General features: G+C 35.3%; 7 protein-coding genes and 1 long non-coding RNA gene across 8 annotated transcripts; 2 read left to right on the top strand and 6 right to left on the bottom strand.

Moving 5' to 3' along the window:
* Nucleotides 1–2: 2 nt before the first annotated feature.
* On the bottom strand, nucleotides 3–911 carry Hoka (hoka). Its single transcript, XM_070654654.1, has 3 exons — nucleotides 718–911; nucleotides 353–436; nucleotides 3–272 (listed from the first exon to the last, which is right to left on the bottom strand). Exons 1-3 carry the CDS (start codon nucleotides 758–760, stop codon nucleotides 112–114), a joined length of 288 nt encoding a protein of 95 aa, XP_070510755.1. The 5' UTR covers nucleotides 761–911; the 3' UTR covers nucleotides 3–111.
* A 446-nt stretch (nucleotides 912–1,357) lies between these two features.
* On the bottom strand, nucleotides 1,358–8,706 carry LOC139101174 ((E3-independent) E2 ubiquitin-conjugating enzyme UBE2O). The gene is made up of 8 exons (XM_070654118.1): nucleotides 8,137–8,706; nucleotides 7,882–8,055; nucleotides 7,652–7,810; nucleotides 6,924–7,580; nucleotides 6,597–6,807; nucleotides 6,239–6,422; nucleotides 4,082–6,090; nucleotides 1,358–4,003 (listed from the first exon to the last, which is right to left on the bottom strand). The coding sequence occupies exons 1-8, from the start codon at nucleotides 8,365–8,367 to the stop codon at nucleotides 3,612–3,614; spliced, it is 4,017 nt and encodes a 1,338-aa protein (XP_070510219.1). The 5' UTR covers nucleotides 8,368–8,706; the 3' UTR covers nucleotides 1,358–3,611.
* A 139-nt stretch (nucleotides 8,707–8,845) lies between these two features.
* Nucleotides 8,846–12,072, bottom strand: Coq8 (ubiquinone biosynthesis protein COQ8, mitochondrial). Its single transcript, XM_070654314.1, has 12 exons — nucleotides 11,932–12,072; nucleotides 11,633–11,826; nucleotides 11,039–11,563; nucleotides 10,714–10,933; nucleotides 10,504–10,628; nucleotides 10,354–10,438; nucleotides 10,150–10,265; nucleotides 9,896–10,058; nucleotides 9,617–9,819; nucleotides 9,395–9,547; nucleotides 9,219–9,319; nucleotides 8,846–9,115 (listed from the first exon to the last, which is right to left on the bottom strand). Exons 2-12 carry the CDS (start codon nucleotides 11,822–11,824, stop codon nucleotides 8,941–8,943), a joined length of 2,058 nt encoding a protein of 685 aa, XP_070510415.1. The 5' UTR covers nucleotides 11,825–11,826; nucleotides 11,932–12,072; the 3' UTR covers nucleotides 8,846–8,940.
* Nucleotides 12,073–12,415: 343 nt separating this feature from the next.
* Mrpl38 (mitochondrial ribosomal protein L38) lies at nucleotides 12,416–13,815 on the top strand. Its single transcript, XM_070654428.1, has 2 exons — nucleotides 12,416–13,636; nucleotides 13,714–13,815. The coding sequence occupies exon 1, from the start codon at nucleotides 12,416–12,418 to the stop codon at nucleotides 13,619–13,621; it is 1,206 nt and encodes a 401-aa protein (XP_070510529.1). The 3' UTR covers nucleotides 13,622–13,636; nucleotides 13,714–13,815.
* Nucleotides 13,816–14,071: 256 nt separating this feature from the next.
* LOC139101501 (uncharacterized) lies at nucleotides 14,072–16,910 on the bottom strand. The gene is made up of 9 exons (XM_070654684.1): nucleotides 16,817–16,910; nucleotides 16,223–16,422; nucleotides 16,043–16,147; nucleotides 15,644–15,808; nucleotides 15,271–15,519; nucleotides 14,968–15,110; nucleotides 14,708–14,851; nucleotides 14,380–14,651; nucleotides 14,072–14,271 (listed from the first exon to the last, which is right to left on the bottom strand). Exons 1-9 carry the CDS (start codon nucleotides 16,908–16,910, stop codon nucleotides 14,072–14,074), a joined length of 1,572 nt encoding a protein of 523 aa, XP_070510785.1.
* Nucleotides 16,313–21,304, bottom strand: Hig (hikaru genki). Its single transcript, XM_070654357.1, has 10 exons — nucleotides 21,162–21,304; nucleotides 20,528–20,616; nucleotides 20,041–20,203; nucleotides 19,382–19,555; nucleotides 19,126–19,260; nucleotides 18,762–18,905; nucleotides 18,467–18,679; nucleotides 18,124–18,324; nucleotides 17,725–17,813; nucleotides 16,313–17,623 (listed from the first exon to the last, which is right to left on the bottom strand). Exons 1-10 carry the CDS (start codon nucleotides 21,253–21,255, stop codon nucleotides 17,507–17,509), a joined length of 1,419 nt encoding a protein of 472 aa, XP_070510458.1. The 5' UTR covers nucleotides 21,256–21,304; the 3' UTR covers nucleotides 16,313–17,506.
* Nucleotides 20,048–23,737, top strand: LOC139101508 (uncharacterized). Its single transcript, XR_011545559.1, has 6 exons — nucleotides 20,048–20,184; nucleotides 20,386–20,618; nucleotides 20,675–20,875; nucleotides 21,121–21,685; nucleotides 22,086–22,239; nucleotides 22,765–23,737. It is a non-coding gene; the product is annotated as an uncharacterized lncRNA (long non-coding RNA).
* Nucleotides 23,738–23,827: 90 nt separating this feature from the next.
* On the bottom strand, nucleotides 23,828–27,078 carry Rab8 (RAS oncogene family member Rab8). The gene is made up of 4 exons (XM_070654563.1): nucleotides 26,776–27,078; nucleotides 26,438–26,498; nucleotides 25,936–26,281; nucleotides 23,828–25,033 (listed from the first exon to the last, which is right to left on the bottom strand). Exons 1-4 carry the CDS (start codon nucleotides 26,897–26,899, stop codon nucleotides 24,935–24,937), a joined length of 630 nt encoding a protein of 209 aa, XP_070510664.1. The 5' UTR covers nucleotides 26,900–27,078; the 3' UTR covers nucleotides 23,828–24,934.
* Between the last annotated feature and the right edge of the window lie 106 nt (nucleotides 27,079–27,184).

Here is a 27,184-nt window from a genome sequence, read left to right as displayed (position 1 = left end):
GATTGTTTCTGCAAAAAAATGTTTTTCTAAAAGTTTACATGTATAATTTGCGATGATAATTATTCAGTATAATGAGATGATCATATTGAAGGGACTCTGTGGAAGACTGATTCAACTTTCGAGCTGTAAAGCTGGTTGATAAGAATGAGTTTCCGCAGTGTCCGCAGCGTCCACCACGAATTTCTGCAATATCCCGTAAAGTCCACCGCCGAGCAACAGCATGCCAATACCCGTTAAAAGTACTATAGCCCAAGCTGGTATGGCTGTACCCTCTAAAAATGATTTAACGAATATTGAAACTCATGATTTTTATTACGCGCCCACATTCTGACTTTATTACGGTTAGACTTACTGTAGTAACGTCTCGTTATTGTTTTGCGGCCTCTCAGAATTTTGCGCCTTGCCTCGACTTCCTCCAGAAATATGCCCATTACAACTGTTCAGTATCGTTACAAAATTGAAAGGAAGATTAATTTATTTTCGTGAAATCTGTATAACGTTTTGCTATAACGTACATGCAATATTATGTTAAAATTTATAAACAAAATTGTGAAAATAATAATTGGCTATTATCAGTTGTACATTATCGTCCTGATAAAATTCAATAATTATTACTAATCGACCAGCAATTGCTTCTATGGTGCAACACGTGAAAGTGAAACGCCTTCTAACAGTAATTGCAGACGAGTTTACTAAAAAAAATTAAGTCTTACTTACGTAAAGCTATAGTCAAATAGCACACAAACTTTTTTGAATACATTTTTCGTCCCAAAAAAGTCGATAAATGGAAATAATTAGAGAACAGAACCGAATCACTATCGTAGTTAACTGCACGATACCTACCCAACGTACTGAATCATACACTTGATAAGAGATAAACCGAGCATACAGCTTATCTATTTTAAGATAACGTGATACACTTTCGTTTACGGATATTCCCATTCTTATAATACCTATCGTTAACTAACTGTGGAACATGGGGAATCAATTAATCATCGCATACGTTAAAATCCATTGTTAACCGATCATTAATATTAAACTTTTAATCGATAATCTTTACATTATTTATTAACTTCTCTAAAAGATCGTTCCAAAATTAATCACGTATTATAAAAGATTTTTAATCAACAATCTTTATATTAATAACTCGTAAAAGAATAAAATTTTCTAATAATTACACAAGTATTGCATTATGTTAAGATTCTAAGTTAGCATCATACAATATGAATAAAATATATATTCTTTATTGAAATACTGTATCGAAATAAAATTGAGATGTAATGTAGGAAATCAAGGATTCGTAATGTGTCGGTTGATATCTGACAAAGGATACGGGATACCTACAATTCTATTCTCATTCTTTTGTGATCTTTTATTGATCCAAATTAAAGGAAACTGAATTACATACATAGCAAATTATTACAGAATTATTGCAACTGATTAGATCTATGCCAATGCAGTAGTTAGTGAAATAATGAGATGAGTAACGAATTGTGAGTACGTGTGTGTGCCTTTCACAGACAATTTCGCAAAATATAAAACAATTTAACTTCGTTAACGAGAATAACTAAAATATATCAATTTAATATATGCTGCGGCAGCGTTTAACTAATGGCAATGAATGAAAAAGCGACGAGGAGAAGCGAAAAGAGCACGGTTCTCGAATAAATTAAGAACTAAATAAAAATCCGCCACACACACTTCGTGTTAGACTAGAATATTTTTTTTTTTTCACCACGCGTTTTACGCTTGTAAATCACCATCGATGCGATTGTAGCAATTCACACATTCAGACGGCTTTTTCACTTGCAAATTTCACTTTTTCCTTTATCCTTCGAAGAAGTGAGACGTGAAAGATAACTTCAAACGCGACTCATGAGTATATAATTATTGTAATTAATTTAAATATAACTGGCACATAGACAAGGCATTCTAAATTCCGTTTCACGTTTCGATACTTCAACGTATTGTTTATTCCTGCCTCTCTGAGCATATACTCGTTTATAATCGTAACAAGGACCGAAGACGTCTTTCTCTACTTTTTTTTTTCATAATTTTATTCGTCAGCGCTGTAAACTTCTCGAATAACGTTTCTTTACATTCAGCAAAAGACGCTAGAAAATTCAATATTTTAAAAGTTTGCTAGTCAATTAAACGATAGTGAAAATTTATACGCTTCTTTACACATCTAAAAGATTTTGTAAAAGAAAAACTAACTGGAAAAAGACAACGAGGGAAAATAATTTCTGACGAATGTTTGAATATCACATTAGTGTCTTGCACTATGATTCTAAATTGAATCAGGAAACTTTTTTTTTCCTACTCTTTTGATCTTACTATGTTTTGTATGTGCATTATGACAAACGTAGCTTTGCAAGAAACAATTATCTTGCTTAGAATACGTCATGAATCATTAAAAGAAATAAATAAATAAATAATACTTTATACATCATATCGCTTATAGTGCACTTATTAACATACTAAGTAATTAATATAATAATAATTATTATTTAACCGAGATATTTCAAATAAAACATTAAAATTAGTTCTTCCTTGCGATGTACTTAAAAAAATTAGGAATGGAAGGAGAATTAATCTCCGACGAACGTATGGAAAATTTCAGCAAAGGAAGGTTGACAGTAAATTTAATGCATTTCATTCTAAATATTTATCTTTTACAAGCTATGCTAAGAAAAATTTATTATACCGGACATAGCCATCGCAGAGATCTCATCTAGATATGACTTCTTTTTCTAAGTTATACCTTACGCTTCTGTAGTTAAAGTAATCTTATAATTTCACTTGAGATTATTTATAATACTTGGATGGCATAATAATAATTTGAAGAATTAGCTGACCTATTTATGATTCTGATAATTAATCGTTGGTGAAAATACGCTGAGTAGAATTAACGTATTTATTATCTTTTAAAATCCTATTGCATTTTCTCATTAGCGTATTATTACTGTTCTTTATCCTCTATATCTTTTCATTTTTCTTTTTCTTTTTTCTTTACAGAAATGTAAATTTTACCCACATTTTCGTACTACATTCGCACATATGTATATGCATATACTATGCCATTTATCTTATTTGTCACAGATAATGCATATCTTCGTTTTCAAAGTACAGAAACAAATGCAAAATGAACGTACTACGTGGGTATGTCTTTTCCTTTCTATGTCGATGCCAATATTAATGTGAATTTTACAGTTCGTCTAAATAGTATACGAAATCGTGTGTGTGCGTGTATTGTGTGCGTGTGCGCATGTTGCATTTTTTACAACTATAATTGCATTATTCTCAAAACATTTTTCTAACTGTGGAGCAACTGTCGTGGAGCTTCTGTTAAGAATTATCATATCGTTATTACATATCGCACGCTCGCGTGTATCTGTGTGTGTGTGTGTATATGTATGTGTGTGATTTGAAATTCCCGTATGCAATAAGTAATTAAAGAGTGTGTGCATACATACATACATACATTCATATGTATTTAATGTACGTATATACACATTCTTATAAATATAATTATATCTCTTTTATTACCGAATAGCCATATAATTTAAACGAACTAAGCATTTCGACTTATGCTTACTTTTACCTTGTGGCTAGCTGGTGTTTTGGCTCGAAATATTCTTCTTCGTTTCACTCGGAACCGCGGTGAAATTACTTGTCGCGGAAGATAATATCCCTTCCTTGGATTGATTGCCACTTACGGTCGATTTTTTGCTAGTTTCTTGCATATTGCTGCTGCTATTGCTGTTACTACAACTTTCGTTACATTCTGCTGCTTTATTGTCAACAGATTCAGACATTTCTTGGCACTGATTTGTGATATTGTTCATTAACTCTGCGTTTTCATTATCCTGCCATCCTTCCAACCTCTGTATTATATTCTTTTTAATGAGCACAGTTTTGAATGTTGCTAGAGTCTTGCGGAGAGTTATGCAAAAGCCTCGAGACGCCGGAATGAGCGGAAATTCGGGCAATACTTTTTCATCTGTAAATGAAATAAAAATTTAAATAAAATATTTTTTTTTTTTATATAAAAAATTTAAATAAATGTATATACACATACCAATATCTGCAAATTCTTTAAAAGTGGTGGGAGTGACCGGAGATAGTGGATGCTGCTTGTTATGTTGTTCAGATATCTCCATCCATAACTCTAGCCTCTGCAGCAATTTCTCGGCATGATTCTTGAAATGCGCGATGATTATATCCTTGAATACAGGCGGCGGATGTTGCAATAACTTAGTCTGCGCTTGTACGAGTTTTAGTACTACCATCTCGTTATACATTCTTGAGTTCTCGCATCCTTGCTGTGAACCTTTCTGTTTTTCAAATCCGGCTTCATTAAAATATGGCTCGCTTACGAGAATCAAGCCCTGTATCGAGACTATCACTTGTAATAAAGTTGACGAGCTTGTCCACACTTCTGTGCCACGACCAGACCAAGTACCTAGTAGACTCACACACACTTTTCCATCCTCATAAAGATTAGGATTTAACCGATCACTGCAGTAAGAGATATAATGGCAAAGAGGTGGTGCGGCCGGATAGTCGGCGGACAATTGAAAATCAAAAAGAAAAAGGCCATCTTCGTAAGGCGTTTTCTCGGGACCACGAAACATTACGGAATATAAATCTATACGGTCCTCAAATCCCTTTACCCAGACACCCGGCGGGAGCGAACTCTTCAATAACTTTAATTCTTTGGAGACTGTACGGAAGAAGTTGGGCAGATCAGTGGGCTGGAACATAGTTAGCTTAAATTTGTGGCTGTCAGGCGCAGTCTCTTCGATAGAGAAACCTTCTCCTTCGGTATAAACTGTCGGTGGAATCTCGATAGAACAGGACGGATCTGTCACTGTTTCAGGACGTTCTTCCTCTTCTCCTTTTTGCTTTTTTCGCGGAGACGAAGTTTTTTCTGCATCCGACAATGACATCTTTCCCAAGCCGAATCTCTTCGATACCTCGGCATGCGCTAAAACGAGTTGCGCCTTTATTAAATTACAAAGTTTGACGCATACTTGTGACGTTCCGATATTCTGAGTAGTCAATAAAGTCGTCGGCACTTTTTTTACTTTGTTTGCTTCAGTTTTCTCAGGCAAAGTTATACCATTTATCATGGACGAACATTCCGGTATATTATTAACATCTTCGCTTATAAGGAATTCCCCGCTGGATTCGCTTGAGCCCGATTCTTTCTTTGAATTTTCCGCTGAATATAATCCCGAATCTTCGGGATTGGGATTGGGGCATATAAATAATCGATTAACATTCTCCTCACTATTCTGTTTTTTAACATTACTTTCGACACTTGGAGCATTTTCATTCTCAGATTCGTTGATAACTGTGGCAAATTGTTTCTCCGTTGCATTAATTGCACATGAATCGTCGTCATTGCTCGATTTTTTCGAATCATCTTTATCTATAGGTTCTTCCGGATATTCAGATTTAGGCGTAAAAAGTCTGGTGACTTGATCCGCCATGCGCTGCGCAACATTTGCTCTACCGCGTTCTCTCACTCGCTCAAGAAGCCCTTGGAAGTGACATTCGTGAAAAAATGTGGTACCCATCAGTTTATCCATATAACGGCAATCTTTATAAACCTCGAGTAACTTCCTCATCACTTCTGTTGTCTGTAGAGATGGATTTTGTGTGAAAATTTCTTCTAATCTCGACATCGCGATTCTGGCTTTCTCGATATGAGCGGCTAATTTTGGTTTTATATTATCTAACTCCATCTGTTCGGTACCATCATTATCAGCAATAACACAATCTTCCAATTCCGTTTCCCACGATGAATCAGACGATACTTCATCCCACAGTTCTCCTTCGTCACTATCGTACTCGCCAACTTTGTACAAATCTTGTGGCCAACACATACTGATGTGATCGTCGATCCACCATACTTTCACTCGTCCTTCTGGATAATTGTCCAATACTTGACCAGCAGTGCATCCGGCATCTTCACCTTCGAAATTCGCTATTCGGATCACTAAAGTTCCCGGTCTGTACTGAAAGTCTGGATGATCCTTCAAATCGTAAACGCTCACTTCACGTTCCTCCAGAAAAATCGGTCTACACAAATATTTTTTTTTTTTAAATACACCACTTCGTAATCGTGTAAAATACATATTAATATGCAAATCTAAATAAATTTTATTATTGCAAACGCGTAAAGTAGAAAAAATACTTGAAAATTTTTACTATAGTAACAATCACTTACTCTGGGTTTTGACTAGAAGTATATGTACGAAACCATTTTATTTTGGCAGTACGGCCTTGATGATCAACACTTTGTACGACTCCATACATTCGAGATTCTTCTTTCTGGTCTACAACAAAGTCACCTGGGAAAAATTCCTTGTCATCCAGATGATGAATTGGATATAATTGTGTCGATGGTATACCTGAAAAAGAGTAATTGTTTAGTATTACGGAATTTTGTTAAATTAAAAATAATTGTAAGCAATTTATGTTATTAAAATATAGTTAAATATAAAAATATTTCGCACATATATAACTGTAACATGCCACGTTTTCTATTTTCCTGAAAAATTTATTTATATAATTATTATTAATACCAAATTCTACTGAGCCGTCTTGCCACACCACGTTCGCTTTCGTATTAGTCGACAACGTTTCTACGACTATTTTAGTTCCAGGAACTAACGGAACCGGCGGTAATTTCTTTTTTGCTTTCCGCAATTTCTTTTTCTTCAGCATTTTCGTCATCAATGCAGGACCCTTCTTTTTCTTTCCCATTGATGACATGCTTGAACAACAGCTAGAGACCTACAAAGCGTATATATTTCTATATCATTTCTATGTCATTTTTCTTATTTTTTTTTTTATTTTTTCTTTTTTTTTTAGTTTTTAAATCAAGAAAAAATATTGAAAAGACTAATTACCGAAGCAGAGTCACTTTGCGAACCCGTATCTTCTGTATCCCACTCATCCGAACTTTCAGCATGTTGATTTTGAGGTGGAGGCAATAAATTGTTGCTGCTTATAGTATCTTGAGAAGGAACGTCGTTATTTTGATCATTTTCCTCTGTGGATTGTTGACTACACGTTTTATCTTTTTTCGGTTCTTTTTTCTTATCCTCTGGCAACTTCGTTACAATAATATTTGGACGCGTTTTCTTTGGGCTTTGTTTAGGAACATGATAAATATCCTTTTGCTGTTTTCGCCACTGTTCGCGAGTAATAACGTTTTCGTTGCCTTTAATTATGTAAAAATTACGATTGCCGACTTGTACTGTCGAGGGTTCAAATACGTTTAAAAGTTTTATCTTTTTTAAATCTTCACCTTCAACCACAAATTTTGGTTGCGTCTGATCGGACCAAGCACCATCTTTCGAGTACGCTCGACATTGCCAATGTACACCTATCCAATCAGTTTCTACTTTTTCCACAATCACTTTGGTTATTTTTTGAGGTTTTAATTTTCTCTTTGCCTTCATTTCTTTTGTGCATTGAATCCACTGTGCATCTTCCAAGCAGTGAATAGGTCCCCACAAACTCTGGCCAGGATAGAACTCAGTTGGATGTGGAAAATCATTATCCTAAAAATATATTTATTTTTTAGATGGAAAAACATGTTAACCATACAAATAATAAATGTATTCAATCTTACACTATCTCTTGCTTCTTCTAGTTGTCCCAGTACACAGGAATCCATCTCATTTATGACACAGTGAGACCCATCTGGTGTAACTAGCCACAATTTGAAATGTGTCATTCTAATACCACCTACCCAGGAGTCCATGCACACTGCCATATCTGTTGCAAATTCCTATGAACAATAGCTGTCAGTATTAAAATTTAAACAATATATTTTTTAATATTTAAAAATTATTACTGTACCTGCAATGGAATCAGGTCTTCACTTTTAATATCTGTGAGAACTTGCTTGGTACCAATGACTTGTACACAGGCTGTTAGTTCTACATCTCTGCAGTAGCCCCTTTGTGTATCTTTTCCCTTAATCATTCTACGCACTACATCTCCAGGCATGAGTGTCCGATCGGCTAGGTGAACCTGAAAAGTTAATTGTAACATGAGGATTAAACTGTCAAATTGCAGTGAGAGTCATATTGCTAGAAAAAGACTTATAGGTACCTTTTTGCAGTTAACTAACTCCTCGACGCCGGACGGGTGCCAGATCATGCGGATCTCGCCCTTCTTGCGTTTCGGTAGATTCTCCTCGTTGTCGCTGCTGTCCTCGGATAAGTCCAGGTCATCGTTCTCCATGACGATGCCGAAAACGATATTGCCCCGTTTGTCAATGCGGTAGACGACATCTTCGTAAAAATACTGGTTTTCCGGCGCAACGTTCGCCGCGGCAGCCATTTTCCCTTTTCTGAACGTTGAATCGGTGATGATCGTACGGTTTCAGACTTACTCCGGTTCTCGCGGGTCGGTAGCCGTTGATGGCCGAGTCCGGCGCACACGGCAAGTCACCGGCGCAGCCTCGTCCAAGAATCAAATGGTACCGATCACGCTGCTCGGCAGTTGAGCGTAGCCGAGCCGAGCCGACAACGGCAGCGACGGCGACGACGACAGAACGTCACACGTCGTGCAATGACACACGTCCCGATCACGTTATAACTCCATCCTTTTGCATTCCGGTTGACTCGTACTACTTGCTCAATTTTGCAGTGTGAGGATCTAGTTCGGAGATCCCACACTACGCGGCTGATCTTAGGCGCGTATTCACAGCTATAAGGCTCCCCCACACTTGCTCGAATAGAGTCATCTATGCCGACACGTACGCACTATAAATCACAAACTTTGCTACGCTGATAAAACATTCTTATATAATACAGTATTATTAGAATTAAAAAAATACCTATTTATTTTCACAAATGAACAATGCATTACAATTAAAATGTATATTTTGCTAGGCCAATATTAATACAAATATTAATCAAATTTATAACTGGCATAAATCTCGCGAAACATGTCGCGGCAGTTAATTTTAGCTCGCAGTTTTGCACACAACAGAAATATTCCAGACAACTTTCTGTGCAAGCTGTATATTTCCTCGGGTGGTGGACACAATCGGTGATTTATTATAGTTGGTACTAATGCTTGGATTCTGCAACACGAAATTACGTATTAGGATATAAATTAATAAATAGATTTTTAATTTATCACATAATTATATTATAATAATTAATTATATATTTAATTAAACATACCGTTTTGTTACATCCTGCCCACCAAAATCGTAATACTCGTGTTTATTGTTAAACACTTGGCCGAGAATCATGACCGCATCTACGTGAGCATCTTCCATAATCTAATAACATAAAAAATTTGTCAATTATAGTTAAAATAGTAAGGTTTTAACATTGAAAATTATTTAATAGGATACCTTGGACTCATATCCCGTAAGAAATTTCATCTCTTGAGATAACTGTAGAACCTTGTTGCGATTTCCTTCACTTGCTGCATTAATAACTTCTATGTATTTGTCCATAAATGATTTGTTGTAAGCTCTGCATGCTCCAAAATCCAACAAAATTAACTGCAAAGACGAACCATTTGTACTTTCACGCGTAATTAAATTATAAATTATATAATATAACTACTATACCTGTTTTTTATCGAGATTGTAAAAGAAGTTGGACCAATTCGGATCAGTCTGCATATATCGAAATTCGAACAATTCCTTTAAGCTCAGACGCATAACGAGTTCGCTTATTCGTTCCCTGGTTTTAACGTCCATATCTACACATTTGTCAACGGGTATACCTTCTATCATCTCTGATGTAAATACTTGCTTTGCAGAAAGATCGTCTGGAAGAAATTTATATGCTTGTAAAGTTAATAATATCAAGTATTAAATATTGATTTTAATAATCTTTTTACCCACCTATTACTGCGGGAACGTAATAATCTGAATACGGCATTACTAATTCTCTGTATTTTTTCGTGCATTCGGCTTCTCTGATATAATCCACCTCCCACGCGAGTTCGCGTTTTGCAACATCTACCACATTATCTATAAACATTCCTTCTGGAAACATATTCCACACCTGCAACAGAAGCATATAATATTTATTATAAAGTTTATTATACAAGGCAGATTGCACATAATGTTAATTCGTAATTATCGATATTTATTACCTTCATTATGCCCACTAAGTTTTCGATATCGCTTTGAATACCCATAGCCACACCTGGATATTGAATTTTTATCGCCACATTTTGCTTATTTAATAATACACCATGATGCACTTGCCCTGAATCATATTAATACTTTTATACAATTGAACAATCGCTTATTACAGTACGTGATATATGTATAAATAGAAAAAGAACAATATATACCTATGGACGCTGCGGCAAACGGTTTTTCCTCAAAATGCGCCAATTTATCTCTCCAATTGTGTCCAAGTTCGTTAACCAACACTTTCTAAAAAGAATTTCAGAAGTTACAAAACTTGTTTTAATTTCCTTTCTTACATTTCTATTATTTACCTCCACTTGCCATAACGGCATAAAATCGGCGCTCTGTCTGACTCTCTCGAAAACTTTTTGCAATTCTGGACTTATAATGGTATTATCTTGGATGCTTAATATTTGACCAATTTTTAAAGCTGCACCTATATTACAAAATGCATTAATATAACTCTCATTCACATACAATACATATAACGTATGTATAACGTAATTATACACATGTTTTACCTCGCACTTTACATAATGTCGAAACTATTCTTTCGGCATTGGCTTTAGTAAGAAACATACTGTCAAGAGTATCCCCAACACTCTGTTCTTTTAATCCTAATGTCCTCCGTGTATATTCTGCAGCAGTGCCAAGACCAAGGCCAATACCTAAGGTACCAAAGCTAACCATTCTCTGCAATCTTGTGGAAGGAACTTTTCTTTCTCTGGCAGTAGGTGATAACTGTAATGCAAATAAAATAATATACATATTAATTTAATTAAAAAAAAAAGCTTTCTTGTAATACATAAAAATTCCACAAATGAAAAATTACTTTTTAATACTTACAGATTGCTTTGGTTTAACTGATAATTTAATTTTTGGTTTTTCGATAGAATTTATTTGTGTAGAAATGTGTTTTTCTTCATGTGATTTAATCACAGAAGAATCAGTAGAGCTTGAGGTATTATTTTTAATATTTTTCTCATGTTCCAGTTCCAATCTCCTCAAGATTTCTTTATCCTTGTCAGAAAACTCTATGTCAGGTACCTCATCATCCAGAACAGTAATAGTTTCAATCTTTTCCTTCACACTCATATATTTTTTTTTCGTGCTATTCTGCATTTTTTTTAAAGGCTTCTTGCTCTTAGATTGGTTTAAATCATATTTTGGTGATGTGATTTCATCAATAGGCAATTCTTTCGGATCTTTTGCAGTATCATAGACATATAATATTGTTTTCTTTTTGGGAACATAACTGTTACTTTTTACATCCAAAGTTTGATTAGCTGTTACCTTAATGTACTGTTTAATGCCTTCTTCAACAACAATTATACGTTCACCTATTTCTTTTAAGTTCTTTATCACTTGTTCCTGTAATAGATATGCTTGTAAGAAGCAATATATACAATATATTCTATGTATGTTAATTATAGGACTTACAGGAACCTTACTTGGCTGTGTGTTAGTCAATGTTTCTTTTGCAGATTGTAGACATTTTTCTGGTAAGTTTTTTAAGCTGGAGTGCATTATTTTATACCTAATTGTATCTCCTTGATGTTTTAACAGAGCATCCGTAACATTTTGTACTCCTTTAAGTACGCCAAGCAGATCAGAGACCTTTGATCGAGACATTTCTGAAAATGTATGCAAATAATAATTATGCAAGACACACGTGAACCTTCCTCTTAATTATATCATAAAAGTTTTAACGATGTTTTAATAATACAAAAACCACTTACCGAAATAGATAATAAATAATTTATTTGTAAAGAAAACGGCCACGAACGAAAGAATATTATGCGTTATTGCATCAGTGTCTCGCTATATGTGTATGTTTCATCATCTCCACGTGATGGTTAATTCTTGTTCGCGCATTACCGGACTGCTGCCAAACTTCGTGTTCAATCAAGAGATACGTGCTGTAGTGTCAGTATTCTCAGTACCTAAATATATTAAAGAAAAAGTATATAAAGCGGAAAGAAAATGTTTTATAATCTATCTACATATGTGTATCTCTATATCTGTAAGTGTGTAAATCACTGACGAACACGATGCGTTTGCACATTTTTATTTGTGCGCCATCGGCCATATTCGTGTCCGATTGCAGGATGTCCAACTGCACCTAATCTCTCTCTCAACAAAAATACTTAGGTTAGATTCTCGTCGGTGCTAATGAATAACACGATGTATAATTAAAAGTTTTGTTTCGACACGAGTGTACATATGTCGGTGAAACTCTTGCGCTACCTCGCCGCTGACCTCGTTCCAAGGGGTCAGCATGTTCGTCACGCTCATCGGATACGAGGAGTACCGCCGCATTTGGCTCGCACGTTGCTCGAACGTCTCGAGTCTCTAAATGCAACCGACCCGACTTTGGATTTCAAGGTAGACATCGGCTACAAAGCACCTAAACTCAATAGACGTTCAATTATCAGCACTTGGCAAAGTGAGATTGTGGCACGCAAAAATGACCCCGAGTTGGAGAAAGCGTCACGCACCAGAAAGCTGCTGGTGGATCTGGAGAAGGTGAAGAACGACTGGTTGCAAACTGATAGCTGTTCTCACGTGTACAGATTAGCAAAGCACTATGGCATCTACAGTGATCTATATGGAGACGCCTACTTCAAGCCAGTACTCCCACTGAATATAAGTTATGATTTAGAAGATGACAAACTGACAAGAGTTTACTATGGCAATGTGATCAAGCCTAGTGAAGCTTCCAAGGCACCTGATGTCACATACAATGCAAAGGATGGATCACTATGGACCTTAATAATGAGCACCCCAGATGGTAATATGACCAATGTGGACAATGAATATTGTCACTGGTTTATTGGCAACATCCCTGGTAATCAGCTGAAAAAAGGAGAGGAATTAATTAACTACTTGCAACCAATAGCACCATATGGTATTGGATATTGCAGATACATCTTTGTGCTTTACAAGCAAAAGAGTAGCATAGATTTTTCAGAATACAAAAGAGCTAAGCCCTGCTTAAATCTGGAAGAGCGCAACTGGAAAACTGTGGACTTTTACAGGAAGTATCAAGATTACCTAACACCTGCTGGTTTGGCATTTTTTCAATCAGACTGGGAACCTTCGTTAAAAGAATTTTATTACAATACATTAAACATGAGAATACCAGTATTTCGATACGATTTCCCTGAGCCATATATAAAAAAACAAGTATGGTTCCCCTTGAGGCAACCTTTCAATTTGTATCTGGACAAATACCGCGATCCTAAGCAGATAAACAAGGAGTTTTTATTAAGGAAACTGAAGAAGATTCATCCGTTCAATGGGCCAGAACCACCAAAGAAATACCCATTAGCCCATTCAAATAAACACTATATACCTTCTTGGCTAAAATTCGAGATGATAAAAAAGAGACTTAGCTACGGTCGCGTCAACGAGCTTGACGATTATTAAATTGCAGCATATTATGTAATAAATTAAATTTGTTTTCAAATGTTACATTTTATTGTAATAATTCCTAACGCGATAAGCTATTCCGGTTTCAGGCGTGCCTCGAGAATTTGCCTGCTACGGTGCTTGATGTCCACGCGCGCAGGAACAGTGGCGTCGATTATTTCGTGCTCAACCAATAAACCTGTGAAACCATACGGCTTGTACGTAAAAAAAATTAATATTTTATATTATCCTATCTAAAAAAACATTGGTGTTAAAAAATAAAATCACTCTCTCGAAATATTGTTGCCTCTTTTCCGCGACACTGATTCTCTCGCTTGGCTCATTTTGTACGTACCGAACGAGAGTAAACGTCGGGAGGAAAAAGAGGAGAAGAGATTTTGAGATTAAATTCAATTTGTAAGTAGAATTTTTTAAAGAACAGTGCGCGCAAAGTTTATTTCAGTAAAATTAAAAAAAAAGTAATTTACCAATTTGCTCTTCTTCGCCGATTTCGAATATTCTCATCCGTTCGAATAAATCAGAATTATAGTTTGATACGTAGATCTGATACAAATCTCGAGCATCGTCTTCTTTTCCCTCGAGATTGATGTTGCTAATATTGAAAAGATTAATTACTTTTCGACTGATCTTTGCTAGCAGGGCCAGAACTGTGAAATCGATAAATCAATAAATTGCTATTCTTATTAATAATTTAATATTTTAAAGAGAAAGATTTAATTTCATATTTAAATCATAATTAAATATAACTTTTGTACCATCAGTGTCCATTCCATTAATTTCTGCTAGCACGTCTTGCTCCTCCACGTTTTCTTTATCATTGATCACTAATTCTTTCTTGTTCCCTACTTTTTTCGTCGCTCCTTTACCGTCTTTGACGCAAAGCAACATTGCGTTAATACTTTGTAAGGCTGCTCTAATATTTATGAGCAATTCGCCATGACTTTTAATCTGTTCCTTAAAATTTTTTTCATGATTTTTTTCGATTCTGATTTGTTCCAACATATCACATATACCGTTTATTTTAGACCTGAAATTTTCGAATTATTATATTTGGTGAGATAAACTTGTTTTGCAATTATTTACTGGTCTGCAGTTTTTGTAGAATGCTTAAGATTCTCGAGGACTTGTACAGCTTGATATTTTTTGCTCCATAAAACGTCGCGATTCTTTAAATTAACATCTAATCGTCCCAGCAAAATTTTCCTCTGCTCGGATTGATTTTCAAGTCTGATTACAGGAAGAAAACAAATTTTATAAAAATATAAAAATTACATATAAATAAATCCTATGAAAAAAAATAAAAGAAACTTAAAATCGAGACAAATATAAAAGAAATTGAATACCTTAATAGCAAATCATGATGTGAGCGTACGAGGAAAGCATCTTTGACTTCAGTACAGATATTTTCCAAATATACTAACTGACTTTCTAATGTTTTGTTCGCGATTACATCGGCGTCTTTTTTTTTTGCAAAAATGTGAACGCTCTATAAGTAAAAGAATACATTTATGAATCTCTTCATTATAAGTCGTCACTAATTTAGGTTTAACATTTAGTAATTTTCTAACATCGATTGACTCTCATTACTACCGCAATTTGTCGCTGATCAACCCATAAAATTTGACAAAACCATTGTGATTACTTACTTCGACTCGCACTAATGATTGCGCGTAAGCCCACAGATCTTTCACCTCACAACGTACAGTGGTTAACATTTTTTCTCTAATTTTCATATTATGTAACACGTTTCGAGACATTTGTTTATATTTTTGTCTAATATCGTCCAGATTTTCCGTCGCCAGTTGACCCATCACTGTCACTTTTAACATCACTTTGCATTGGGAAGATTGATCCTCTTTTAAAATGTTTAACAGAGTATCGAAGAATAGTGCATCCTAAAGATTTCGCAAAAATAAAAATGTGGGCATGAGATAGATTCTTAAATTATTGAATTTCTTATGTTTTTGAGATACAAATAATTTTTTTTTTAAATGTGTTACTTGTATTTAATAGATTTACTTTTCTTAGGATATTCAGCATCGACCAATACGTTGAATATATGTCTTTTGCTATGTTATATTTCGCGATGGATCGCTGTAATTCCGCTACCAGTCGCTGCTGCTCGCAATTCGGTAGACACTCTCCTTGCTCCTCGAGTTTAGTTGATAGAATGTTGTGTTCCAGCTTATCATTCGGCGAACAGGCAAATCTTTATGGCTCAAAGTTAGCGCAAAATATATATACGAATTTTAACATTACATACCGAGTACATAAGAATTGTAATATTACAATATATTAATACATGAATTCTCTAGTAGGTATCTAATTTAATCTCGCACATAAAAATGTAAGACTTGGCTAATTATTATTTAAATTATAGCAGTTATTTAATATTATGTCGCATAATAATCGTTCTACCTGTAATTCGATGCCTAGTTTCAACTTTTTCTTTTTTTCATAATAGAGCTTATCCAAGAATCGACGTTTTAAATCGCAATCTTGATATATCGCCGTATAAATTTCCTAAGATACAAGATTTGTATATTATCCTTATTCAAATTATTTTTTTTAATGGAAGGCAGTGTTGGTTTATCTTACATGTGGTTTCAGGTGATTAAATGCTAAATAAAATCTTCTGTAATTGTCCAGCAATCTGAGAACATGTTGTTTACTGTCATTGCGGAGATCATTGACAATTTCACGATGTCTCTTAACATCTACTTCTAGAGACGCAATCTTTCTCGATACTAATAATTTCAATTTTGTTGCTTGCGACAGCTTTAACTTCTTCTCGCGTGCTGAATATATTTAAAACAATCAAGTATAATTATTTAGATATTATATTTTTCACTAAACTATTCTCTGAAAAGTATTTTATCTCAAAAATGTCGAAAAGAAATTCTTGCACAATATTCTATCTCATTAGTGCCTAAAGTAATTCCGTTCTAGCTATTGATATAGAAATAGTATCATCATAAATATAATTTGATCTGTAAAAACGTTCCCTAACATTGTACGTATAATCCAATATTCTATCATCTATTTTAAAAGTAACGTGTGGTTATTTTAATGTTAATTAATATTAAAATAACTTCAGTTTTAAAGAACTAATCGTCTATCTAAGCCGGAGCAGATATATTTATTCTTGTGAAGAACAGATAACTCCTTCTTTAACTTTAAATAATGCTTAACCGTGTAATTTTAAAACTCCACGATATCGGTTTATTTTGTCTCTAATGAGCCACGTTTTCACTTGTGTTTCATTGAGAGCTCTCGGGCGACCCATTTTCCTAACGTTTCTTGATCCTTAATGGATTGCAGCATCGAGTATTAAACATCACATCACACGCGAGAGGAAATTGTCATTATCCGATTAATTGCGCGCTGCATTCCAGTTATTATGACAACGAGAGTGGTAACTATGCCACTAACATTTTAATGCTTCGTCTACTCAGTAGCGGAAGAAAACAGCATCGCGATTTTACTCCAAAAATAAATGGAAATAATCGTGAGAGAAATTTTATTAAGAAAAAGAGATTCGCTTTTATTAAAATCGTTGTATGCTTGGAAGTGAATTATAAATAATATAATGGTCATTCCACGATCTACGTTTAACGCAAAATGCTCCTTCCATTATCATCTACTCGTGATTATTTGTCGATTCGGTAAATCGTAACTATATTAGCCTGATAATATCATTAACGTTACGTCGGCGTGTCTATTCTTTGAAACAAACTGAGTGCTTCACGCAGGTTTTCCCGTTTCTCTTAATACTGATGCACGTTTGCTACCCGTATAATAAATATCTAATGTTCTTTGTCACGTAAGATAAAATAGCATAATCCGTGAGTGATTCTCGAGAGTACCCGATGCTCTATTTTCTCACACCTCTTTGTAAGATCGACAGGGTGGCGGCGGTGCGCTCCAAATGCCATTTTCTCGACACGACGGTTTTTTCACTGGTTCTAGAGGAGTGACGTAGCCAGGCGAACACGTTACCTGTTTAATTAATTTTGAAATTGCATTTCGACAATTAAAAAATCGATTTAATCATTATTAACGTTTTAATTGACCTATTACTATGCGCTAAATCTACTGACCTGTATGTTATCTCCTGGTTTGTACCAAAACTTGAGAGGCGCGATTCGTCCGTGAGGAGGATCACCTGGGTAAGGACATCTTACTTTACCTAGAATAATTTAATAATTTATTTGAAGATCTTAAAACGCGTAATCTCTTAAACAAATTTTTTTTAAGAAGTATACATAAGCTAAAATATTGTAAAATTTAGTTATATCGGACATTATACAGCGCGCGTCAATTTCTCTTGCTTTTTCTATGTTAAGAAAAATTTACATTTAATAATTTTTACCGATAAATTACAGATGTATACGTATGTACATGTCTTACATGGTGTTTCAAACGTTTTAAAAACAGTAATAATCGGGCAAAAATAAAATGTCTACATCTCCTTTTTAAATAGAGATAACAATACTCACATACGGGCGGATCGTGAGACCAAGTACCATTCTCGGTGCATATAGTGGCGGCTTCCCCTATTAATTGGTGACCTGGTTGACAGGCAAACCTCACTAAAGCGCCAACTTTATATGTCCGACCGTGATATTGTTTTTTAGAATATCGTGGTTGCTCGACGATGCGTCCACTTTGTGGTGTTTCCGGCACGGGACAAGTAATCTCTGCAAACGTTATCTTTTGTTAATTATAAAATTATTTCTGCTAAGATTATAATTTTACACGTTAAACGAATAATTTTTATCAAAATAATGATTTAATCCATAAGTATTTTTTTTTTTAATTATGATTTATTCGATGCTTTACTCTGGCAAGTTGGCATAGATCCATTCCACTTGCCGTCCCCCCCGCATGTCATACTCTGTGAGCCTAAAAGCTTATATCCCCACATGCAAGTGAAAATAGCTTCCTCGCCAAAAGTGTTATTATGCTCGTTCAATTCCAGTAATGCGTTGTTTTGAATATCTATCTCCGGACATTTAATCTTCTCGCAATGTGGCATCTCCGTCGACCATTTGCCTGTAAGGACGCCAATTTTTTAATTATATATATTTCTTATAACGATATTTATTTGTACCAAGAAGCAAGCGGTGCTTCATACCATTATATTGGCATGTGATCCTGGGAGCACCTTCTAATCTATATCCCACAGGGCACTCGAATGTGGCGCTATGTCCCATTCGGCTACCTTCGACACGACTTGTTAACGGCAGCTCCGGAACTGTCAGCACTGGACATTGAACATCTGTAAAAATAATATTATTTAGTGGCAAATTATTGTAACAACTCTAATATTCGGGTGAATTAAATTTCTGCCGTCACATGGCACATCGCGATGGCAAAAACATAGCGAAATGAGGACGCGGGTGAGCGGAATCTCTTGCAAATACACGACTTAATCTACCGGCATGCTGCCGATATTTTACCGAATAAATATGCTATAAAACGCGACTCAGTAACCGTACCTATGACACGGACTCTTATGGAATTGTTAAATCCTTTCGGTGTGGTGCATGTGTACACCCCGGAATCTTGAGGCTTGGCATAATATATCGACAGGCGATACTTCCAGTCTCTTTCCTGTGCGGCAATTGCCCAACCTAGGATTAATAAATAAGATGTACAAATCGCTTAAGGGTCTTAAAAATTATTTCAAGGCTTGGAGAGATTCTTTGAATATAAATTTTCGAGAGCTTAAGTGTGTAACATCCGGCGACTAACCTGTGAGATATCGGCGAGACGTTGAGGTCCACGTCCACTCGGGACTCCCTAGCTTCCTGGTGAAGAGACACTCCAAGTGCAGGATACTTCCGGGATAAACGGCAAGCGCGCCAGTTGGCTCGACTACGGCCGAGCCGACCGGTAGGCCAAAGATGATAGTCGGTGGCACATCTTCTGCTCGTTACAAAACAAAGGTAAAAAGTAGAATTATTAGAAATAAGTTTCTCAACAATATTCCTCGCGACGCGAAAAAATTGGAAGTGCCAAGAAAAAAAACGAAGTGATCTTTACGTAATTAATATAACACATAATTAAAATCGATTGTTAAAATAGAAATCGTTTGTCACGCACGTTTCTGCAATACTAAATTTGCGCGTTGACAGTTATTTGCGAACGTAAATGAATGTAGGAACCATGACTACCATAAGCGCTCAGTGGGAGGGGGAAACAAAACGGGGAAGTTGCCCCCCCTGGAAATAAAAAAAATTGCAATGTGAATAAAGCCACGAAATATTGTCCCCGCCCCCTGATTTTTATTCCGCGGGCGTCCGTGATTGCGGCATAACCTCTAGGTAGAATTTTAAACAATAAATTATAAATACATTTAACTTGCGTTGCCTAATTAATTTTAATCGTGTAAGTACGATGACGTATATTACCGGTGTAGTTCGAAATTGCTGTAGTAGGCACGCAGTCAGGTGTCTTCCCATCCCAGGCGCCGTCACGGCAATGTAACAAGGAATCTCCGACGAACTTGTATTTACCTATCTCTCGACATCTCACCATGAGCCGTTCATTATGAGGTACACCAATCGTGTCCACCTGTAATGTATATCTATTCTGTAAAATGTCTTAAAAACCCGAAGAGAATTAAGAGAGCTTCAATTTTTAATTATATATCTTTCAACTTTTTTTTATGTCTGTACTTTATTCACTTTGTTTCACTTCTTGCATTATGTTTTCAAATTTGCTTTCTTATCACTGACAAGTTTTGATGTTAACAGATCACACTGCCAAAGCAGGCAGTATCAGGATAATTAATAAGGAGCATTTTAAATATGGAACAAGATTAAATATTAATTGAGGGAAAGCCTTTTGTGGTCTTTGTCTTTATAGTACTTTTATGTGATGGATCATGATACTCACGGATATAGTGAGATGTTTATAAGTGACGATGAGAAGAGGATGAAGGCCTTTCAATATGCAAATCCCTTCAAGTCCCAAATTCTCGGTATCTGTAAGTATAGATAATAGATATATCATGTTCGGAAAATTTAAAATTGTATCTTTCAGATCGCGTACGCTCGTTCACACTCTCGCAACAGCATTTAATGATTGATCACATTTTATAACAATTTGCGAGATAAAAACTAATATAGAGAGCGATTCAATTCAATCGTATGATACACGAGAAAACCGATTACATTGTCGTCATGAATAATCGAGTCGTGTTGCAAGAAGATGCACGTGCTTTCCTTTGAATATTTTCCAAAAGTAAGTCTCAATTATTGAAAATTTCGAATAAAAATTAATTGATTAATTAAAATAAAAATATTAATTCTTTAAAGAATAATCTATATTTTTTTTTAAATTAAAAACTTTCTATGCTTTTTTTATCTTGATATAACCATTGCTACTAAATCCTTATAAAATGAAAAATATTCAAAGTTCTGTTTTCTTTTTTTTTTTTAACGAATATCTTATCAATCTGCTGTGCTTTATAAATTAATTTTAATTAGGGAGTTCACGCTGGAGCGTCTTGCGAATTGTGTTCACGCACCTATGCACTTGATATTCAACGTAAGGAGAAGCAACGTTATGGTCGCTAACGCGACGACACGTGTCTGCGTCTTTCCTGAACGATCGCACGGCATACTGCTGATGTCCTGACAGATCCTGGTCACGCAGGACCATGATTAACGGCAACGAGAAATGCTAACGCAGCGTGGTAGCGAGGCGGACGCGTGATAGCGCATCGCCGATCGGCTCCGGTTCCCATTTCGCGATTCCGTTCATTATCTCGCGCGAGAACAGAAGGACACTCTTTCTCTCTCGTCGTCCTGGAGTTATCACACCCTGCAAACGGATGCGGGAACGTGCAACGATACGCTGGCAACAACGTCGATACTAAACATCCATAATCGGCGGGGGTGGCCCAAGACCCGCTATTCCGAGGGATGCGCATGCGGCCACCCCCTGTTCTTCATCTTCCTCTCTCCCCTTGGTCTCGTCGCTACTTTCAACCCAGAACTCCATTTGGTCCATGTGCCAGATCTGTAATTCTGGCTGCGGGATATATACTGGGTGATAACATTTATTCGATTTCGTAAAACTCGATACATTAAAAAATTTATAAGTGGCCTATTAAATGACCAATGTTAAACAGATTCTGGCAATATTCTTTAACAATATTCTTTCATTTATATTGAAGTAACAGAAATATTCCGTAATATTCAATTAAAAATTATAAACCACATGCAATTACATGTTAACAATTAAAGAGATCTATTTTTTTTAATATTAAGTTTTATTAGGGACCGTTTCGATTTCTTTCTTGTTCGTAAATGCTAATTAAACGCACAAGAAATGAAACGAGGCACCCTGTAGAGAAATTTTATATAAAGGTGTTATTGCAAGAGATCTTTGAACCACTTTGTTCTCGTTTTAAGCATGTATGACCTATCTTTTTTTTTTTTTTTTTTAGGAGGATTACAGTGGTACAACGAAAATGACAAATATAGAGCAGCTAAGGCATTTCTCAGGTGTTTTAAGAGAGAAAAATGAAAGCGAAGTACGTGAATCAGAGTATGAAAATAGAAATTTACAATGATTAAAAAGAACGCTACATATAAAACAAGGTAAGTTTAAGTATATTAACAAATGGAGAATAGAACAAACCAGATATATATTTATTACATATATGGTACACTAAATTTATTAATATGTTAATATATATTTGGTCTTATCTTTTATTATTTTTATATATAACTTAATTTTTAACTATAATAAATAATAAAAAAGATAAATTTAATGAAATAGACAAATATTATATTTACAAAAAAATTCATAAATTTATCATTAATATTAAATTCCATTTATGTTGCATATAACAAATATAACATTAATAAGTTATTAGTTAAATGTCTGATTTAAAAACTCATGGCTTGGCGTTCTATCTAAAGATAATCGCAAAGGCAAAAACTTCTTGAGACGTGTTTTATGTTAATTAATAATCACGTTGCAAATTGAAAATACGTATCTCAAATTATAGTATAAATATGCAAGCCGGCTCACATAGTCATTAATTATTCAAATAGAAGATCTTATTTAAAAGTCCGACTGTCTTTCCCACTTTAAGACAATTACAAACTTTAACATTTCAGGCGCGTTTCGCCTTAATTAGCAATTATATTCCAAGGCGAGAGTACGTTGCGAATTATGAATGATAGAAACATGTCGAGCATGTAAGATGTCTACCAATTGGAGTGGCAATTCAGTAAAAAATTTCACGAGTTGCAAAGCAACGCAGCGAATAACACAACTGTGTAGCTATATTGATTAACACTCGAAATGTGCGGAACCCTTTGCGCCCAACGTCTACCTATATAGTTGTTAAATCAATTTACGAAGTAATATCAATGAATATGTATAAGTTCAAGTTAACTAGTTATATCGACATTTATAGCGTATTTTTAAGAACGACTTTATTCAACCAAATTCCGATTAATTTAATTGATAATTTATATGCAATACAAATAAAATAATTAATTTTTTTTATTGTATAACGCAAGAAAAAAAATTAATGAGAGTACAGCCACAAAAGTACAGGAGACTGAAAGTAAAATCGAAATTCTTAAAAACTTAGAGAACATGCATCAAAAGGCTACGAGCAATAAGATAATGGAGCAAGAGTTAAAGAAGCTCGAACGTGACAGTTTGCGCATTATTACAGTTATCGATCAGTACATTTGACCTCGTCATAAATAAGCCTGTTGAATCTTGACTCTTATATAATAATTAAATGAAGCATTTAATCTCATGTAATGCTAATTTACATACAAAAACTTAGTATTATGATTAAAATTTTTTTTTTTGTCGAACATCAATAAAATGAAAATTTAATCTTACAGCTCAATAATTCAGCAATGAGTTTTTATCAAAAGAATAAAGTAATATAAAACTAGCTCGACGGTCTGAATTGCAGGTTCCGAAGGATCTGTCATGACGCATATCCTAAGATAGAGAAATTATCTCAATCACCCATAAAAAGAACAACAGGATAGGATCTTATCAATAAATATACTGACACGTGTTATTTACAGGATTAATAAAAAATGTATTATAATAATCGTTTGTATATTTAAGTATAAGTTGAACAAGTTCTGATGGTAAAGATGCAACTTTTTTTGTAAGATGCACATCATGACAACCAGCGAATGAAAGAGATTTGTTCCTTTTTTTTTTTTTACTGCATATCCCTGTAAACGAATCTATTTCTATATGCAAAGTAAAGTATCCGCTGGAAGATAAGCTTCTTAGAGGAAGAACGTACTCGTGTTTGTTCCTCTTTCTTTTTTAAATCTAATAAAAACTATTTGACTATCCGTGATATAACAAAATTGTTTCTATAAAATTCTTGTTCAATTCGTCACAAGGCATTTTAATTACATCAGTTAATGCTTTAGTACATTTTACGTTTTTTCGTTAATTTTGTGAAAAAGCTATACTTGCTTAGTAACAGTATAAAAACGATTGTGATACCTATACTGCTTAATCTTATTTCTTTTCTTACTTTTAATCATTGTATGTAATGTTGTACGGTGTGTTATGTATATTTCTATGTGTGCACACATATATATACACACACATTCTTATCCTTGGATAAGAGAAACATACACGATGTAAATCAATTATGAATTGCAAAATTTCGTGCATAAGAAATTTGATACTTTATCCCGTTGCCATAAAAATTAAGTAACTAATTAAGTGCGTATTGACACTTAATAGCGAATTTTCAATTTAAAAAATCAACCATAACCCTTGATATAAGAAAACCAGAGGAGAAATTCATTGTGTGTTTAATATATCACATGTAACACGATGCTCTTACCTGATTTAATAAATTACATCGTAAATTTCTTAAGAAAGATAAGATATAGATCACATCGTTACATCCCGGTCAACTTAAGTTACCGTGGAACTATCTCACCTAAATCCATTTAATTATATTGATTAACAAGCATAACAAACTGTAGTATTAACTAAAACGATACGCACTCTCCCGCCTACAATAAAAAGTTTTAATACTTTCTCCTCTGAGGGTTTCTTCGGCAAAAAAAAGAAAAAAAAAAAGGGAATACTAATCATGCAAATAATTTCCGAGTTTTAATACGATGCAATAACGTTTCATTGTCAAGGAATAAACCCACTATACCCGATATTTGGGATATTTAAAGTTCCATATAACATCGGTTTTGTTCGACGAAATGAACATAAGTAAATAATGATATAAAATAGATGCGCTTCCTCGAACAGTTGAAAGTATTTGAGGGGTCAGAGTATAGTACAACGGGCGAGCCAACTAGGTGGCTTCCTCTGTGGTTCTAAAGCTTTTAACTGATGACCGCCGCCTTTCGGTGGATTCGATGCCTCCTGTATAAAATAAAACGCACTTGTTAACAGAATACACGACACGATTTAAGTATTTAGTCCACAACATTTCAGCACAATCTTACATTATTTTTTATATACTTTTTTTCACAACCAAATAAAATGTTATTGAGTTCAGCAGTTAAAATAATGTGTAATAAATGCAAACATAATATAGCATGCATATTAGATTGTAATTTGTATTTGCTTAATGATTAGAAATGTTTAATATTGATTATGATGAATTATTAATGACATAACATAAGCCCAAAAATTAAATAAGTTTAGTGTAACTTAATGCAAAAACGACATATTTGAATTCCTTAAGTAAGATATATAGATTAAAATTAATATTTCAAGTATGAAGCATATTAGAAGCAATGGATGTTATTTGTCGAGTGGTACGAAATTGCGTGCACGTTTGCTTAAATTAATAAACGGTGACTGCAGACGATATACATATACGAACAAAAAAGGTGCAGTAATATAGCATCACAAAATGCACTGTTAGTTGTGTTATACTTCATAAATATAGAATTCAAGATATGTAGATAACTAAGAACGGTGTACGAATAAAGTTACCTTCTGCCAAGATAGACCAGCACCAAACACAGAGAAACAGAGACAGGAAACAGAGAAATTGTGGTTATTTCACAGTACACATAAGAAAAAAAATATTTATAAGTGAAAACTAATGATTAAGCATATCTTTTCCTAATTTACATTATTCTAATTATTAACAGCTATCGGGTTTTTAAATCGAGTAGATTAAAAATGTTGAAATACTGGTTATAAAATATTATTTAAAGAAAAATACGAATACCGATAGTAGAATAATCTATGTTTAAACAATTAATCTGTAATCTCGTTGAAATGTATACGATATGATTCATTTGCTTTCTCACCAGTTTCTTCTCCATTTTTGCTTTGATGTCGCGCGCCAGAGTATAAAAAGCCTCTTCCACATTGATGCTAGATTTTGCCGAGGTTTCCATAAACTTAATGCCGTATTCTACAGCCAGCTGTTCACCCCTTTCCTTAGTCACTTGCCTCTTGTCTGTAAGCTCGCACTTATTGCCTAATAACATTTTCTCTACGTCTGCCGATGCGTTTTCCTCTATATTACGAATCCAGTTTTTAATATTTTCGAAACTTTTATCATTTGTAACGTCGTACACCAACATGATGCCCATCGCGCCACGATAGTAAGCTGTGGTTATCGTGCGAAACCTTTCTTGCCCGGCGGTGTCCCTGCAAAAATGCAAAACGAGTATGCACTCCGTTGCATCATTGCCACTCAGAGTCAACTGTCCGAATCTAAATGGCATCTGATACGAATTTAGCAAACAGAAACTTTAAAAAAGAAGGGGAAAAAAAAGAACAGAGAGAATATAAAAAAATATTTACCATATTTGCAGCTTAATTTTCTTTCCGTCTAGTTCGATGGTACGGATCTTGAAGTCGATACCTGAAAATAAAACGGTGAATCAAGATTCAGGGACATTCTCTGGAGAACGCGGGAAACGTAGCGCGGAATGAATCACATAATTGTAAGACGGCAAGACATAATGCGCTCTTTGTCCATTATCGAGTGACAACTGACGATGGCCCGAGCGCGCGGGCAGGCACGTTTTTCTCGAGACACACCCCGGCACCGCGAGGTCAGCGCAATTAATGAAACGCACAAGTGGCGGCCGGGGAAAAGGTGGGGGGGGGGGGTGGAGGGACCCTTAGGCAAAACGTACCGATGGTCGAGATGAACGTGGTGTTGAACGCGTCCTCGGAGAAGCGGAACAGGACGCAAGTCTTGCCGACGCCGGAGTCGCCGATCAGCAGCAGCTTGAATAAATAATCGTAGGTCTTTGCCATTGTCGTCGGCGGACGATGGCACGGGCACACGTCGCGCAGCCGAGCCTCCGTCGAGCGACAATTATCCCCGGGCAATGCTTCCTAACCGCGCTCGTGACGAGTTCCCGTAAACTCGCAGGACCAGCTGGCCGTGTCTCTGTCTCTCTCGCTCTCACTTGCAGTCCCTCCGCTTGCCACAGAGGAGATATCTAACCGCCTCGTCCGAGAGACATTTGACGAGGCGCCTTCTCCTTCCTTTGGTGCTAGCTCGGTCTCTTTCCGTCTTTCGTTCCCCGTCCGCTCCGA

The sequence above is a fragment of the Cardiocondyla obscurior genome, linkage group LG01 (assembly GCF_019399895.1).
Source record: "Cardiocondyla obscurior isolate alpha-2009 linkage group LG01, Cobs3.1, whole genome shotgun sequence".
Taxonomy (NCBI): Eukaryota; Metazoa; Arthropoda; class Insecta; order Hymenoptera; family Formicidae; genus Cardiocondyla; species Cardiocondyla obscurior.
Note: the sequence above shows the minus strand (reverse complement) of the source record. Positions and strands in the feature narration are given on the sequence as shown.

Coding starts and splice junctions, on each gene's coding strand:
- Hoka (XM_070654654.1), bottom strand. CDS start 760: ATGTATTCAAAAAAGTTTGTGTGCTATTTGACTATAGCTTTAC. Junction 437..717: donor CTATTTGACTATAGCTTTAC/GTAAGTAAGACT, acceptor GATACTGAACAG/TTGTAATGGGCATATTTCTG. Junction 273..352: donor AATAACGAGACGTTACTACA/GTAAGTCTAACC, acceptor AATCATTTTTAG/AGGGTACAGCCATACCAGCT.
- LOC139101174 (XM_070654118.1), bottom strand. CDS start 8,367: ATGGCTGCCGCGGCGAACGTTGCGCCGGAAAACCAGTATTTTTACGAA. Junction 7,581..7,651: donor TAGAAGAAGCAAGAGATAGT/GTAAGATTGAAT, acceptor ATATATTTTTAG/GATAATGATTTTCCACATCC. Junction 4,004..4,081: donor TAAAGAATTTGCAGATATTG/GTATGTGTATAT, acceptor TTTCATTTACAG/ATGAAAAAGTATTGCCCGAA.
- Coq8 (XM_070654314.1), bottom strand. CDS start 11,824: ATGTCTCGATCAAAGGTCTCTGATCTGCTTGGCGTACTTAAAGGAGTA. Junction 10,439..10,503: donor TGCCGTTATGGCAAGTGGAG/GTAAATAATAGA, acceptor AATTCTTTTTAG/AAAGTGTTGGTTAACGAACT. Junction 9,548..9,616: donor ACAATCTCGATAAAAAACAG/GTATAGTAGTTA, acceptor TCGTCTTTGCAG/TTAATTTTGTTGGATTTTGG.
- Mrpl38 (XM_070654428.1), top strand. CDS start 12,416: ATGTCGGTGAAACTCTTGCGCTACCTCGCCGCTGACCTCGTTCCAAGG.
- LOC139101501 (XM_070654684.1), bottom strand. CDS start 16,910: ATGGGTCGCCCGAGAGCTCTCAATGAAACACAAGTGAAAACGTGGCTC. Junction 15,520..15,643: donor TGCTGAATATCCTAAGAAAA/GTAAATCTATTA, acceptor CGAAATCTTTAG/GATGCACTATTCTTCGATAC. Junction 14,652..14,707: donor TCTACAAAAACTGCAGACCA/GTAAATAATTGC, acceptor CGAAAATTTCAG/GTCTAAAATAAACGGTATAT.
- Hig (XM_070654357.1), bottom strand. CDS start 21,255: ATGCCGTGCGATCGTTCAGGAAAGACGCAGACACGTGTCGTCGCGTTA. Junction 19,261..19,381: donor GTCTCGCCGATATCTCACAG/GTTAGTCGCCGG, acceptor TATTAATCCTAG/GTTGGGCAATTGCCGCACAG. Junction 18,325..18,466: donor ATCTATGCCAACTTGCCAGA/GTAAAGCATCGA, acceptor TAACGTTTGCAG/AGATTACTTGTCCCGTGCCG.
- Rab8 (XM_070654563.1), bottom strand. CDS start 26,899: ATGGCAAAGACCTACGATTATTTATTCAAGCTGCTGCTGATCGGCGAC. Junction 26,282..26,437: donor AAAATTAAGCTGCAAATATG/GTAAATATTTTT, acceptor GCATTTTTGCAG/GGACACCGCCGGGCAAGAAA. Junction 25,034..25,935: donor CAAAAATGGAGAAGAAACTG/GTGAGAAAGCAA, acceptor TATTTTATACAG/GAGGCATCGAATCCACCGAA.